The sequence below is a fragment of the Camellia sinensis genome, chromosome 5, assembly GCF_055761805.1.
Source record: "Camellia sinensis isolate YWXY chromosome 5, ASM5576180v1, whole genome shotgun sequence".
NCBI lineage: Eukaryota > Viridiplantae > Streptophyta > Magnoliopsida > Ericales > Theaceae > Camellia > Camellia sinensis.
The window spans coordinates 199,033,075-199,050,199 of record NC_138965.1 but is presented as its reverse complement, the minus strand read 5'-3'; the positions used below and the strand labels follow the sequence as shown (position 1 = coordinate 199,050,199).

At 32.7% G+C, this 17,125-nt stretch overlaps 2 protein-coding genes and 1 pseudogene across 2 annotated transcripts; 2 read left to right on the top strand and 1 right to left on the bottom strand.

Annotated features, from left to right (window-relative positions):
- Positions 1 to 1,014: 1,014 nt before the first annotated feature.
- Positions 1,015 to 3,800, bottom strand: LOC114284082 (high mobility group B protein 6-like; annotated as a pseudogene).
- Positions 3,801 to 8,952: 5,152 nt separating this feature from the next.
- On the top strand, positions 8,953 to 12,163 carry LOC145790330 (NAC domain-containing protein 21/22-like). Its single transcript, XM_082868072.1, has 4 exons — positions 8,953 to 9,257; positions 9,860 to 10,695; positions 10,885 to 11,154; positions 11,737 to 12,163. Exons 2-4 carry the CDS (start codon positions 10,675 to 10,677, stop codon positions 11,833 to 11,835), a joined length of 390 nt encoding a protein of 129 aa, XP_082724198.1. The 5' UTR covers positions 8,953 to 9,257; positions 9,860 to 10,674; the 3' UTR covers positions 11,836 to 12,163.
- A 1,478-nt stretch (positions 12,164 to 13,641) lies between these two features.
- LOC114284090 (UDP-glucose 6-dehydrogenase 5) lies at positions 13,642 to 16,691 on the top strand. The gene is made up of 2 exons (XM_028226957.2): positions 13,642 to 13,772; positions 15,113 to 16,691. Exon 2 carries the CDS (start codon positions 15,130 to 15,132, stop codon positions 16,570 to 16,572), a length of 1,443 nt encoding a protein of 480 aa, XP_028082758.1. The 5' UTR covers positions 13,642 to 13,772; positions 15,113 to 15,129; the 3' UTR covers positions 16,573 to 16,691.
- Positions 16,692 to 17,125: the final 434 nt, after the last annotated feature.

The following is a 17,125-nucleotide window of genomic DNA, read 5'->3' as shown; positions in this document are numbered from 1 at the left end:
CAAACATACAAAATAAGACTACAAGCTTGGATGATGATGATACCTCGTATTATTGTTTTCATTTTTTGAAAATAAACTAATTGTCAAATTGTTTTTTATTTTTTATTTTTTGAAACCTTCAGTTTTTTAGTAAAAAAATTTGATTTACATACAAAGATTTTATATATAAAATTTATTCAGAATAATGTGACAGTTATATTTTTAAATTCAAAGGCACAATAATAAATGTTCTAATTTGAAATGAAAATGTCTCACAAGACATATCACTACTGTGAAATTTTATGTACAAAAATTTGTTGGTAAATTACATTGACCAACTTAAGGTTTTTTTAAAAAAATATAATAAATTTTACAAATTTTATTTGTCACATTGAATTTTTTTTAATTAGGTTCAAACGACTTGAACTAATATAGATAATTTTTTTTTGATCCATATAAAAATAACAAATTGTTGATGAAAAAAATACTCCCTCCGTCCCAAAATAATGGCCCCTTTTGGGAAATCTAACATTTTTTGATAGTACAATTATTACACTTTAAAAAAATTAATTTTCCAAAATTACCCTTTGATAGTACATTTTTTTGGAGAATATCAATGCCATAATTGTACTTTTTATGTAGTTAAAAGATGTTGACACGAAAAGAATTGTCTTGGCTTTCGTTGTATAGTAGTCTGAACATTCCTTGGAAGATTCTTTTACAAATTGGAATGTTTGGAAAACAATTTCAATGATTTGGGAACTACTTTGATCTGAATCATCAAATTAATTTAACACACAAGTTGGAATGTTTGGAAAACACAATTACGTTGATTTTGCAAACTACTTTGAATCATCAGACTAATTCAATCTCGAACTACAGATTCAACATTCAAATGGCCAAAAAAAAGTAAAAATCAACAATGTTAACATGCCCGGGGGGTCAGTAGTAGTTAACAAATGTTAACACTAAAAGAAATAGTTTTGAACACATTGACAGAAGTAGAGCCTCCTTCATCAATATTCAAGCTTGCTTTTACTGTTGTGGGTTATTGTTGTTTTCCTCCTCCATTGCTGCAGATTTGTTGTACTCTTCCAATTCCATCTTGGCTCCTTGGCTCCTGCAGCCTTTTCATTCCAGGTTTGCTTATCTTCTTCACTCAATTCCTACAAGTACAAAACCTAATTTTTCTGTACTTCTTTTTACATTTTCAAAAAAAGAATTACCCAAACAGACAGTTAAATTTCACACCTTCCATTTCACTGAAATGAGGGCATTAAGGGTAGAGTTATTATTTCCCAGCCTCTCTTCCAACAAGTTCTTCCTTGTCTCTTTGCTGTATTATCAACAAAAATAACATAGTATACGAAAATATAAAGCAAATTTCATTACATATTGTTACTATTAATGTCTGCTAATTCTTTGATTCACCTCCATATGGCTAATCTGCGACTACTAGCAATTCTAGCATCATTGTGAATAAAAATAAATGACCAAAATTTTAGGTATTTACTTTTAATCTTGTTAGGTATATATATAGGTGCTTATAACATATTTTAAAATGACTGACCTGAATAGAAGGAATGAGGATGCAGGCTTCTTCGGTTTGTTGGGATCAACAATCTTTTTCTTCTTCTGGCATTTCTTTTGTAGGACAATCTTCACTGTATTTAAATAGATTAAATTCTGTTGTGTACAAAATAACAAGAAGAATATAAAGAAATAAAGAAAATGAGAGAATTTGTTTGATTACAAAAATCAAGCTCGAAACAAAAAATAAATAAATAAAAACACAGATTTTATTTTGTTACAAAAACAAAAATAAAATCTGATTAAATAAACAAATAAAAACAGAATAAAATTAAACAACTTACTTGGTTAATTTATTTGAATAACTTTTCTGATCAAGTCCAGTGTTTAACACTGTGTCCTTAAGACAGATTCGTCCTCTCCACGGTGCTTTCAGAATCTGGACGTCTATCTCCCAGGATAAAATGATCTACCACAAACAATAGCAGCACTACAAATTGTTTGTCTTACGAACACATTAAGTGTTTACACTCTTTCTTTCAGAAATAAAATGCAACAAAATGAAGAATAGAATAAGTAGAGGTGAAATACGAAATTTCTGAATATAACATCAAATGAGGGTGGTCCTATTTATAGATGTAAAGGTGGCTCTTGGTTTTAAATTGAACAGGTATGATACCTGTTGGTTTTGAATTCAAACAGATTTGAATCTGTTAATAATTCAAATAGATAGCAAAAAACAGGAAGGGCCCTGTTTGGGTGTGCACTAATTCCAAACTAGTTTATTTCTGTTTGAAAACGGGAAGGGCCTTGTTTGGATGTACAGAAAATCCAAATCAGTTTAATTTGAATTCTAGATTTTATTTTACCAAAAATAAAATTAAATTCAAATGTTTTTGGCCCAAAAAGATTAATATTGGGCCGAACAAGCCCAACCCAACCACACACCCGCGCCCAAGCCCAGGCCCAGCCCAGCCGGACGGACGGACGGCGGCGGCGTGCGCGGTGATTTTTGGGTCCAATGGGTCCAGCCCATTTTGCCCATAACCTCTCCCTCTAAAACACTTGGGTACCCCTTGGGGCACACTCCAAGTACCAAACCCATGCCTTATAAACCCTTTCAAAACTTCCCACCAAATCAATGTGGGACAAGCCAATTTACAACCTTAAGGAATGTTCACCAAAACTCCATTTCCATGGAGCACACTTTGGCTTCAATTTTCCATTCACTCGGTAATGGTTTTGAGCAACCAAATATACCACGTGAATCACAACGCGGCATAGAATGTGTTACCACTTTGACCCGTGTAAATCGATGCACGGGGCCCACCTAAAAAATAGACCAAACTTGAGAAAAAATTTTGGGTAAACCAGAATTTTTCTACCATTTCCAACATCTTTTTCGTTTTCTGTAACAAGAGCATACATAATTTAGCAATCACAAAAGCCAAGCTTCACAAGAAGGTATCGACAATTCATTATTATAAGGCCAAACCTTGATTATGTTATCGGTTTTCTCTTTTTTCTTGAGCAATTGCAAGGCTTCTTGCTTGTGAATTTTCATCATCTCATCCTCCTCTTTTTTGAGATTGGCAGACTCTTCCTCCTTCCTCTTCTTGTAAGCCTCCATTTCTTCCAAATACTTTTCTTTGTTTTGCTTTGCAATCTGCAATTTCCCAAAATATGAAATTGTTGTTGCAGAGACACAGAGAAACAGAGAGAGAGAGAGATTGATAGAGAAAGATAGAGTTAATTGAACCTTTTCATAAGGCTTCTTCTGTTTCTCTATCATGTTCTTCCATTCTTCACATGTGATCTTCGCAACCTGTCAAACAATGCCAATTTTACAAATTAGAATATGATCAATAACAAGAATTTAAGAAACTGAACGTGAGGCCTCTTCAATTACCTCCCAGACACTCTTGCTCTCTGTAAGCAGAGCTACTCTTCGCTCATTTGTGAGCATGAAAAACGCAGACATTGGTTGCTTCGGTTTCAACGGATCCTTTTCTTTCCTATAGAAATTCAATGAGACAAAGATTAGAGAGAGAGAGAGAGAAAGAGAGAAGAAGAAGAAGAAGAAGAAGGGGGAGAGAGAAATATAGAGAAAATTACTGAATTTACTTTTTCAACTGAAGATACTGCTCTTCCTCCAATAGCTTTATGGCTTCAGTTGTGAATGCGAAAAACACAGACATTGGTTGCTTCGGTTTCAATGGATCCTTTTCTTTTTTGCTCTTCCTCCATTGATCTTTGAGCCATAGGATATAAGGTGGAGGTGACCTTTTCATTTAAGGGCAACCTTTCTTTTTCTTGTCTTTCTTTTCTAGTTCTTTCTCTTTGTTATGTTTTCGAGAAAATTTAGGGGGAAAACTAAACCAAGAATCATAAACTCTGAACCATCAATCTAGGTTCAGTTTCTGAGAAAATATAGGAAAATTACCCTTTCTAAAGTTCCTTCATTTTCTCTACATTTTCTCAGCAACCAAACATCGTATTGAGGAGGGGGAAAAAAAAAAAACGAACCATGGTGGGTTTGAACTCTTTCATTTTCTGCAACTTCTTGAGCTTCGTCTGAAGCTTTTCTTACTCTTCCCCCCTTGTTTCAAGCTCCTCCTCCTTTATTTTCAAAGTCTCCTCTCTTGCCTTCAATAGTTCCTCAGTTTGCTTCTTCTCGATCCTCAACTGTTGAAACTTTTCTTGCATTTCTTGCAACTCCTCAGTGTCTATTTTTGAAAACATGAAAAACAAAAACGAAACAAATTAAAACACAGAAACTACCAAATAGAGTATAAAAAAAGTACATGGTCATTCCAAAAACAAACCTGACGTAGACTTATGATGAGGACTCAAACTGTGACGATGAAGATCAAGAACCGAAACAAGACTCAAATTCTCCGAAACACACACGGGTTATTGGACTTTCTTAACTATGTTGTTTCAACTCTCTTTCTTGTTTTATGTTGTTTCGACTCTCTTTCTTGTTCTCAATCTTCGATTCACTCCCTGTTTCCTCCTGATTCACATTCTTAACTCCACTTTTTTTTGCTCTCAAACTTTCACTCCAATCTTCGAAGCATTGTTGTTGGAGAAAGGTTGGAACTTCGCGAAACGATAGTGATATTCTAATCCGACGATGGTGGGAAAGAGTGGGATTGAAATCTGGGAAGTAATCGACGGAATTGACTAATCTGTTACAGTGAATGGAGGAGTGTTTTGGAACCAAGTTGTGGTCTGGGAGTGAGTCTCGACCCATGAGTCTTGCGACTACTCCTGGGGTCTTGACTTGGGTTTTGAAATCTTTTTTTGGGTTTTCAAAGGTGGTGGTGGTGGTGGTGGTTGGAATGGGGGTGGTGGGGTCGGTGGTGGGTCGGATGGGTGGGTTGGGAGGCTGTCGAGCAGAGGCGGCGGCGAAGGATGCCAAAGAAACACTTGGAAATGAAATTCTGTGACTTGGTCATGTTTGAGAGAGAGAGAGAGAGACTGTGTGGAAAGGCAAAAATGTGTTTTGAAAGAGAATTAGGTAAAAGGGGGTAGTGATGTGACGAACTTATAAAGTGGTATAATATGGAGGGAGAAGTGATCCACGGAGTCCATCCTAATTTCCATAATTTGATTTGTTCTTATTTTAAGACTTACTAGGTAAAATATTTATATAAAAAATTAAGATGGTTAGATATTTTATATATTTAAATTAAATTTATATTATGAAAAATAGATAATTATTTTTAAAATTATATTTGTCGTCTATTTTTTTTGAAACAAATATGTTTTAAATATATAGCTACTGATATTCAATTATCTTAATTTTTTATATGAATATTTTAATTAAAGAGTTTTAAAAAGTGAACGGTTCAAATCATCGGAATCGATTCTAAAATAGACCTACCAAGGCCTCATTTGGGAACATGCTAATTTAGTAATTTTTTGGCTATTTGGCTAAAATATGAGCTAAAAAAAACTAGTATGTTTGGGATGACTTTTTGGCTTTTTACAAAAAATGTGCAAAAAGTAGAGAGAAAAGAGAATCTTTGACTTTTTGGTATGAGTTATTGACTTTTTGACTTTTTAACTAAAAAGGAGGGTTCCCAAATGAGGCCTAAATCCAAATTCTCTCTCAAATTGAATAACAACTTAAAAAAAAAGGCAAATCCTTTCTAATACCATGACATGACTTATGTGTTAATTATATGTACAAAAAAAAAAAAAAAGTTATAGATAAAACATTTTGAGTTATTTTTTTTAGGTAGTTAAATAAATGAATAAATTATAAATACACATCCGAGATTTATTTAAAATACGAATTATTTCATGTGATTTTGAAAATTATATCATGTCCCTTGAAGTTTTTTATTTCATAACAAATGGTCATTTTACCAATAAATCATCTAGTCACAATTATTATAGATGTCAACAGTATATTTCGATAAATAATTCAACCAATTTTATTATTATATGGTAAAGCATTTAGAAATTTTATTTTTTACGATGATTATTTCTTACTTATTAAGTTTTTAAAATTTATTTAATTATTTCCCTTTCAAAAATCAATATGAAATTTTTTTAAAATTCATATATTTTTATTCTAAAATAGTGAAATATTAGAACTATGTCATTTTTTTTTATAACAAAGCATAATTTTAATTATTAATTGTTAATACAACAATTTTAATTTGTCTATACTATATGTTATAGTAAAGGGATATTTGAAACAAAACACTTAAATTTATAAATAAAATTTTATTTACGAGAGACAAAATATAAAAAAATTAAATATAATTATCATATTTTTAATAAATTATATATTATTTTATCTCGTGCATAGCACAGGTGATATGCTAGTTCTATCACAACACAATTCATGTTATCTCTATATGAAAATAATTTATTTTTTAAAATTTATTGAACAAATCATTCGTGTAAACAATTAAATTAATAGAGCATTGGTAGATGATAAAATCATATTATTATTATTTTTATTATTATTATTATTATATAATATAAGTAAAAGTGTTGTAGCTTCTTTGAAGTTGAAAGTGTCACTCTAATTTTCTCAATTTTTTTGAATTTTATAACACTTAAAATACACATGTCATTCTATGATTAGCTCAAAATATAATTTATATAAATTAAGGTAATTTTTAAATCCTCAAAATCATTACCAAAATTTATTAGTATTGTTTTCTTAAATTTTGTGATTATTATTCCTAGAATTACCTTATTCTAATTGGAATCATAATCTATATGATTATACATACCAAACTTCAAAGACTTCTATAATTATATTTAAAAAGTTTAGGAAATATAACAATGGGAAGAGATCGGCATTTTAGGTCCTCAATTTTTTATTTTTTCTTCTTTAAAACACAATCACAACATAATTCTTTAAGTATATGGGGGAAAAAAAATAGAAATACAAAAAGAATTATTCAGAGATTTTAGTTTGAAAAACAAGCGAATTGTGCAAATTAAATTACGAATATGATCCACATATTTTAAATGACGCATGGATATTCATATTCTCTACTTAATATGAGTTGTTGGGTTATATTAGCCAATTTCTTTGTATATATCTTTTTTATTTTTATTTTAATAAAGTTTTTTATATTTATTTTTGTATAAATGAAAAAAATGAAAAATACAATTCTTTTATTTTTTATTTTTTATATCCGGCTAAATCTAGCTCTAGTACAACAAGAGCACCAAGCTCCCTCCTACAGATAAAACAAAAATGATCAGATCTATTCAAAAGCCTCATATCTGGCTCAGATCGAAAAACATAGGTCATTTCGCATGGCTTCCTCGTCTCGCACTCACTGCTAGCCTGCACACATCGATCACTCGCCTCTCCTCAGTTCATTGATCACTGTCGTGCATTCCGGTGAGATCTCAACCATTCATTCTTAAACCCTTCGCTTGTTCGCTAATCAAATAGAAAAGACTCTTAGGAATCGGAGCGAATCCGAAGAAATTCAATTGTAGAGCGGAGTCTTCAATGGCTGAGAAACGCAAAGGGAACCTCTATATATTTTCTATCCAATTTTTGTTTATTGAAATAATCTAGTAATGTTCATCATCATATACATAGTTATTTGGTTCATAGAAGTAATTAACTCAGTGACAGAGCTTGGATTGTTTTAAGTTTGATTACTAATGTGGTTATTATTTGTTTGATTGTTTGAAGGCTGAGATTGAGAAAGAAGAGAGAGGCTGAAGTACCTGGATTGTTGGATTTGTTACCTCAAATAATTGTGTTTTTTTTTTGGGATCAGACCTCAGATCATTGCTTGGTTATATACATTGTTGAAAATCTCAGATCTGTGTATGTATTCTTGTGATGTAGATCTGTTAAAAAATGGCACAGATATGTCAAAGATGGCTCAGATTTGTTCAAAATGACACAGATATTTCAACAGATAGATTATATATAAAAAAATCTAACAAATAGTTGCTTGGAGTATTTCAATAACAAAGATTTGAATAGATAAAAAATCAACAGATAATAAAATTTGTACAGATTAAATTCAACAGATAAGAGAGGTGTAAAAAAAGGGATAAAAATTCAACAGATAGAAAAATAAAGAAGGGTAGAGGAGTAGATTGAGAGAAAGTATGAAAATGATGTGAATTTGAAAAGTTAGAAAAAATAGGTTATAAAAATTTAACGGGTAAAAAAAATTAACATATAAGTAGGGGTGTAATTTTGGCCCGGTCCATGTCGGACCTTTCGGGCTCTTGCCAAAAATTCGATTGGCTGGGGCCCAAGCCCAAGCCCAGGGGTATTCGGGCTTTGGGTGGGCCAGTGGATCGGGCCTCGGGCCGCTAGGCCTGGGCTTGGGCTCGGGCTTTGGGTGAGCCTAAACAATTATTTTTATTTTTTTTTATTTTTTCCACCAAAATTTTATTATTTTCCATTAAAAATAACACTAGGTCTCTGGCAGATCGGGCTTTTGAGTGGGTCTTGAACGAGACGATGGGCTGGGCCAAGTGAGTCGGGCCGAGCTTCAAAACGATGGCCCAGGCCCAGGCTGGGCTTGGGCTTGAGTCTAAACGGACCGGGCCCACCTCAGGTTGCGGGTGAGCTTTGGGCTGCCCCACTTGCCATTTTTACACTCCTACATATAGGTTAAAAAAATTTAACAGATAAAAAGATATTTGTATAGATAGACAAAATTTGAACAAATAGATATAAATTTAAACAAATAGAAAATAATTTGAACAAATAGTCAATGAAAAATTAAACAAATAAAAAAAATTAACACATAAATTAAAGAATAAAATTAAAAACAAAATATTTATTTTAGAACAAAAAAAAAAATATTAAATTATTTCACTGAGGTAAATCTCTCATTAATAAAAAAAAATATCACTAGATTAATGACTTATGTCTCATCTTTATATTGAATTTATCATCAATTCACTCAAAAAATAATAATAATAAATAAATAAAATGCTTTGCACAGAGACAGAGAGAGAGAGGGAGAGGGGTGGTGTGGCCAAGCATTGGAAGTGAAGAAGCAAGATGGGTTTCGCAAGTTCATTAGCTTCAATTGATGAAGAACAGAGAGAGAATGAAGACGGTAAAGAAAAAGTGGCGAACTTTCCTCGGGGTGTCCATTTTAGTCCGTCGAAGAAACAGTTGGTTGTGTATTATCTCATGAATAAGATTTTCGCCCGAAAACAACCCCTCAACCTCATCAAACTTCTTCACAATTTGTTCCTCTTTGATCCCGATCAGCTTCCCACCCGTGAGTTCTGTCAATCTTTCTTTCTTGTTTTACTTTTTTTTTTTAATAAAAATTTCTCTTTAATTGATTGCTCTTAACCACTAGGATTTTGGTTTAGAATTCAAAGCGACATTTGCCCCTTTTTTTATGGGTAAAATCTGCGCTATAATTTTCCATTAAATTTCAATTGTTGCAATTCACTGTTGTGTCGTGTTGCTATAGTTGGTGTTATTAGGATTTGGTAGGAGATATTTTAATATTATAATGTGTTATTAGTTTGATTTATTTTTTTCTTTCAAGTTAATCATTTTTCTTGGTGATCAAGAATCTTCCAAGCAACTTTCTATACTTTTTCTCCAAAAATCCCTAAGTCAAGTACTCTTGTCTAAGTCTTCCAAGTCTTGCCCTCCAAGTCAAGTCTTCTTCACCTCCAAGAATCTTGTCCTGTAAGTTTTCTCTTCTCCAAGACACTTGCTGACCAAGTTTCCTCTCCTATAAATTGACCTAACTTCTTATCTTAAAAAACAGAATGAGTGGTTGTTGTTTTATTATGTTTGTGTAAGATTATCAGGCAAATAAAATTGCGTGTATGTGATTAAGCTTTGGTTTAACTAATTGTGCAGTATTGGTGAACTATACGACTTAGTCGGGCTGTTGTATCTTGGTGGACAAGTTAAGATTTTTTCTGCTGCATCGGTGTGAGATTTTGCCTAACCGCAGAGGACTTGAATCTCCTTAAAGGGAGCGAATTCCCCGCGCTTCAACCCTTACAATAATTATTGTAATTTGTATTTTCTGGTGTTTTATTTGTAATTATCACCAACAGGATTTGAATTAATTGAGGAAATAGATTTATTGTAAAACCCAATAAATTTGTGATTGCTTATGAGTTCAATCTTCTTGGTATTATTTATTTATTTATTTATTTATTTTTAATATGCAGAATGTGCAATTTAGTTGTTTGATAAATTGCCTCAGTACTTGTTTTTCTTGATGTGTTTCTATAAGGTCCAAGATCTAGGTTGGTGTGGCTAATAATCTTATTTGAGGGATGAGGTCCAAAATCAAGATCTGGGTTGGTGTGAAAATCTCTTGCATTGGCTAATAATTATATTTTTCATGCTCATACCAGACATGAGAACTTAATATGTTAAATGTTGCTATTTTTCATAGATTGGAAGTGACACCCATTCCTCCTTAAAAATTTCTTGCATGGGCTAGTAATTCTATTTTTCATGTTCATACTAGACATGGTGGGTAATAATCTTATTTTTCACGGTCGTGCATGACACGAGAAGGTTCCCAGCAAACAATTGCTGCTTATGTTGCTATTTTTTTTATAGGTTGGAAGTATATCCAAAGCAGGACGGGAGGGGACACCATTCTTCCTTAATATTGCCTCCCTCAGGCAAAATCCTAAATCGAGTCAATAGTGTCAATGGCGTTCCTACTTTCCAAAGTAATCATGAATTGGATCATTCAAGTTTATGTGCCATAACTAAAATCAGATCTTCAAAAATCCTATATACCATAACATTATGATCTTCATTAATAGCTGTTTCTCAGAAACTCTGTTCCATGTCCTCAGTTGCTTTAATTTTCCTTTGTATAATACGGTAATTTTTTCGTTTCTTTTCTATACCTCCAGGTGATTTCAAATATGGAAAAAAGAAGAAGGCGTATTACTATACATTTTTGGAACAAAAAATACTGGGATGGGATGCAGCAACAAGTACAAACTACACCAACCGGTCAATGGAAAGCAACCAGGGAGGTTGATGAGGTCATCCATGAAGGAAAAATTGTTGGGTTGAAGAAATTTTTCGTCTTCGACAAAGGGAATGGTCCAACAGAGTCAAGGACTGGTTGGTTGATGCATGAATATAGTGTTCATCCCAGCATAATTCCAATTCATAAGGTTAAAAACAACCTATAGCTTGGCACAACTTATATCCATGAAATGTTGTGATCAAAAGCTGGTTTATTTCTTATCAAAATCAGTTAGTATAGGAAGAAACTTTTTCCAAAAAATTGCATTAACAATACATTTATCTTGGATAGGGTCCCTGCTCTATTCTTATTAACTTTGCAATGACTTGGTGAGACCTTTTTTAAGCTTATTTCTAACCAACTCCTCGATTGTGCAAAAAAAAAAATGTAAGAATTTGAGTCCTAGATGAGTTCTGAGATAAAAAAGAATGTTCAGTACCACAGATAGATAACTAAGTGGTTATATATTTAAAAATTGTTCCTTTCGTTTTGCCTTTAGGGATGTTTGTTTCTATTTATTATCTTTTGTCCAATATATTTGAATGCAATGCAAAATAAGGTATATGAAAAATGTACATATAGTTTATGTTATTTGTTTAAATATTTATTTACATGAATTTTTTTCCCTCCCAAAATAAAATCCTGGCTCCATTCCTCTATTTGTAGCATTACTGTTTCAAAATAAAAGTAGTCTAACATGTCGTTAATTTGCTTGAACTTTTCCTTTCAGATGAGGGGATGTGTAGTATGCAAGATTCGATTCAAAGTTACGCGTGAGATAATCGCACAATATGACGTAGGAGAGGCGAATCCAGAATTGTGGGATTGAGAGAAGCCCAGTAAAATGTCGTCAAGGTATCGGAATTTTGGGCAAAGGTATCGAAATTGCTGTCAGATTTGATAGTCTCTGGAACACAATTTCGCCTATCATTGATGACGCAGAATGGCTAATTTGACCTTTTTAGAAAGTTTTGGTTTAGTAATAATTTGGGTTGTCTGGCTTTGATCAAAGTTGTTAATTTTTTTATTATTTTTGTTTTCTTTCTGTTATTTTCATGTCGAATTACAGCAGTTATTCCTTACACAGATTGGAAGTTCTCTTTGTAATTCTTAGAAGACAACTTTTATGAGTGATATTTCAGTCTCTTTTAGAATTCTTTTCTTGTGTTGGATTCAAGCTCTTCTCATGTATTGGAGATTTTTTTTTTTTTTTTGGGGGGGTGGGGGTGGTAAATGATACTATATAATGTACGAGATTTTTTTTTAAGTCCCTGATATTAAGATTTTATAAGAAAATAAACATATAATATTTTTATAATAGTTAAGGTCCCTCAACATTTCTATAGAGAAAATTTGACTCAGAAAAATTTTGCTCAACTCAAAAAAAATTTGTCCCGACTCAGAGAAATTTCAATTTTCACAAAGAAATTTCAATTTTCACAGAGAAATTTCTCTAATTACACAGAAAAATTTTGAAATTTCTTTGTGATCATACTGGAGAAATTTTAAATTTTCTTTCAGTTAGGGTCGAAATTTCTCTGAATCAAGTGAAATTTGAATAAGTTAGGCAAAAAATTTTTGAGTTGAATTTTTGTTGTAAGAATGTTGAGCGACCTTAATTAATAAAAAATAAATATCTCAGACTTTTCCTACTACACAAAGTTGAAAATGAATGTTTCACTAATTTTTTTTTTATAATGTATGTATGTTTAGTGAAATGTCTAAAAACATCAATAACTTGATTTGATATCAGTATACCAAAACTTTGTTTAAGTTAATACTTATCAATCTTTTGCTTGTTTGAGAATCGGCATTTTTTTATGAAGTGAAAAAAATAATCTGTTTAATAATGATTTTTTTAATTGTATCGAAAAACCTGAATTATTGATATATTTAATTTATTTTAGTGATTTTTTTTTTTTACTTTTGACTTTTTTTAATCATAAAAATGAAGTTTTCAGACAGTAGTAATCTTGCAATGACAATTTTTTTTAAAGGGAAAATTACAAAAATAAAAAATAAAAAAATATTAGGGCTTGATCATTGTAACAAAATTAATTCTTAATTTTTTATTTTATCAATTTAAATCCTAATTTTTTTAAATTTATTTTCAACTTAATCATTTACTTATTTTCATTACTAAAATCGATATAAATTTTTTTTAGCCATTAAATTCAATGTAATATACCTAAAATGTCTAAAATATTTTTTTATTAACTTTAATGACTTAAATACTATTTTTTCGGTTGATTTTATTTAATAAAAATTGATTGATGGTTTGAATTAAAAATAAATCAAAAGATTAAAATTTAAATTAGCAAAATTTAAAATTTATTTTGTTGCAAAGGTGAAATCTTGATTTTTTTTCTCTTAATTTTTTTTTTTATGAAACTTGTTCACTGTTATGATTACAATGTTCTATATCACATCAAATAATAAATAAATTTAATCATCCAAACCATTTCTTTTTCATAATTAATTAATGGTTTCGATTTCATGCTCAGTTAGTTATGGCAGTTTTAACCTGTACGATTGGAATGTCCATGGAAAAATCTCTCTCTCTCTCTCTCTCTCTCTCTCTCTCTCTTCCAAGTCCAGTCTCTATATATATACCTTACACACACTTTCATACACCGATTATCCTGTGGATCCCCATACACTTCGCCAGAAGACCCTCTTCTTCTTTTCTCCTCAGATCCACACTCTTTCTATCTATTTATCTCTCAGGCCATTTCACTGGTTGGATCTCATATAATTTTCCGAAAGGTATTCCTAATCTCTCATCTACTTTTTCTTGTTCATTTATATATTTGTTGGGTTTTTTTTGGGTGGATTGTTTTTTAATTCTTCTTGTATGCTGTATATTTTGAGGTCTGCTTTTAATTAACTCTGTTCAATACTCGTGTGTGTGTGTGTGTGTGTGTGTGTGTGTGTGTATGGTGTGGGAATTGCAGTTCTGTTGATGTTATTGCAATTTGTGTTACATCCAACTGTGTTTTTCAATTGGGTTTTTCTTTTCTTTTTGTGAAAATTTGGGATCACTTTGTTGAATTGGAAGTGTTTGATCAAGTAGTCTCTGGAAATAAATGGAGCAATCCACATTATTAATTGGGGTTCTATTGGATTTGCTTTCACATTTCTTGTAAAATTGAACCAAAATCCAATTCTTTGAACCTATATTTTGTTTATTTATTTCAGATTGCTTACATACACTGGTATTTGCTTCTTTGAAATTGACGGATTTTCCTTTTGACCACAAGGAAAGCGTTTATGATGTGTGTGTCATATCTCTCTCTATATATATATATTATATGTGAGGTAAGATCTCACAAGCACAGACACTTCTAAGAAGGTAACCTGCCGTGTCTGACATGTTAGACACCAACATGACATCACACTCATCGGATACTTCCCAACACTAAGACATATGTGAAACACTTTACAAGTTTGAATAAAATAACTAGGAATTCAATGTAAAACAAAAATGAAAACTTATACATATTCTCCTTCTTTTGACTTTAAAATTATTATCTTTTATTTAAATATTCATATAATATAACATAGAATAGTTATTTATCTCCATACATTTCACACGTGTCACTTGTCGTGTCCTACATTTCTTAAACATTCCTGTGTTGGCATGTCCGTGTCCATACTTCTTAGGGTAGGATCAAACTACTACTAAACTCATCTGAGACTTGCTCCTAATTATCTTGAGCACCTTCTATGGATCGTTTTCTCCTATTGGTTCTATTTGGAAGCCCTATCCTTATGTAGGATGAAACTACACCTTGTGTAATAAGTTTTTCTGAGGAATCATTTTTTCTTCAATCCACCATTAGTGAAATAAGGGTATTTCATTAGTTCAAATGAGTAGGCATCATGTGTTGATAAGAAGAATTTTGACTTCCATACTTGTCATGTATTAAGTTGATCAAGGATTTGGATTAAATTGGACAAATACCCCATGTTTGATCACGTTAAGATTTTGCATATCGAAGAGTCAGCACTTCAAATTTAATAATTTCTATTGGCATAAGAAGCATTTTACTGTTCTGGTCCGTCACTTATTTTCGACTTTTTTTTTTATTTTATTGTTTTGACAGTTGAGAATAAATAAAAAATGGTGAAGATTTGTTGTATTGGAGCTGGTTATGTTGGGGGGCCAACCATGGCCGTGATTGCACTGAAGTGCCCATCAGTCCAAGTGGTCGTTGTTGACATCTCTGTACAGAGGATCAATGCTTGGAACAGTGATCATCTCCCCATTTACGAGCCAGGCCTTGATGATGTAGTGAAGCAATGCAAAGGGAAGAACCTCTTTTTTAGTACTGAAGTGGAGAAACATGTTTCAGAGGCAGATATTGTCTTTGTTTCAGTTAATACTCCGACCAAAACCCAAGGCCTTGGGGCCGGAAAAGCTGCTGATCTGACCTATTGGGAGAGTGCTGCCCGTATGATTGCTGATGTATCGAAATCTGACAAAATTGTTGTTGAGAAATCAACAGTTCCTGTTAAAACTGCCGAGGCAATAGAAAAAATTCTGACCCATAACAGCAAAGGCATCAATTTTCAAATTCTGTCCAACCCAGAGTTCCTTGCCGAAGGAACCGCAATAGAAGACCTTTTCAAGCCTGACCGTGTCCTCATTGGAGGCCGGGAGACCCCAGAAGGAGCGAAGGCAGTCAAAGCATTGAAAGACGTTTATGCCCATTGGGTCCCGGAAGATAGGATTATTTGCACTAATCTCTGGTCTGCTGAGCTCTCCAAGCTTGCAGCCAATGCTTTCTTGGCACAGAGGATTTCTTCGGTTAATGCCATGTCAGCGTTATGTGAAGCAACAGGTGCTGATGTCACCCAAGTTTCACATGCTGTCGGTAAAGACACAAGAATTGGACCCAAGTTCCTCAATGCTAGTGTGGGTTTTGGCGGATCTTGCTTCCAAAAGGACATCTTGAACTTGGTTTATATTTGCGACTGCAATGGCCTTCCCGAGGTTGCAAATTACTGGAAACAAGTCATTAAAGTAAATGACTATCAAAAGACCCGATTTGTGAACAGGATCGTTTCGTCCATGTTCAACACCGTCTCAGGCAAGAAAGTCGCTGTTTTGGGATTTGCATTCAAGAAAGATACTGGTGACACGAGAGAGACCCCGGCTATCGATGTGTGTAAAGGGCTAATCGGGGACAAAGCCAAGTTGAGCATATACGACCCACAGGTTTCTGAAGAACAGATACAGAGGGATCTTTCAATGAAGAAGTTTGATTGGGATCATCCGACTCATCTTCAACCTATGAGTCCGACTGCAGTCAAGGCACTCCAGGTGGTTTGGGATGCTTATGAGGCAACCAAGGATGCTCATGCTGTTGCAATTATGACCGAGTGGGATGAGTTCAAAACACTTGATTACCAGAGGATTTACGATAATATGCAGAAACCCGCTTTTCTATTTGATGGTCGGAATATTGTGGATGTTGAGAAGCTGAGGAAGATTGGTTTCATTGTTTACTCCATTGGTAAGCCATTGGACCAATGGCTCAAGGACATGCCTGCCGTGGCTTAAAGAACACAAAGAACGCAAATCAATGTGGGAATGGCTTCTGAGCAGTTTTTTTATTTTTATTTTTATTTTATTTTTTAGTATATGAGAGGAAGTTTTAATGCACAATATGTGTTTTTAATTTACCCTTTTTATTACTATTATAGCTTTGAGTTTATGCTGTTCTAGAACATTTGTTTGGTACTGTCATGAGTTCTATGGCATAGTAGCGTCTTAATTTTTGTATTAGTGGAAAATCTGAAATTGTTTTTTGATAGTGTAGTGTAATAAGTCACAACTCAATCACATATCTTTGTATCCCATTTACTAATAACACTATGAAATTGAAGGTTTAGAACATTGTTAATTTTTCTGAGATTGTTCTCTTCGAGTTGGTTTGTGAGATTGTTGTGTTTGGTTGAAAGATTAGGAACTTATGTTGAATTTAGCTAAATTCAATCACCAAATTGTACTTTCTAACGAATTGCTTATCATCTTTAAAGATATTTATTATGAATCAAGCGGTGTTTGGTGATTGTGTTGGAATGCTTATTGGTTTGAAGTATTAATCATCTCT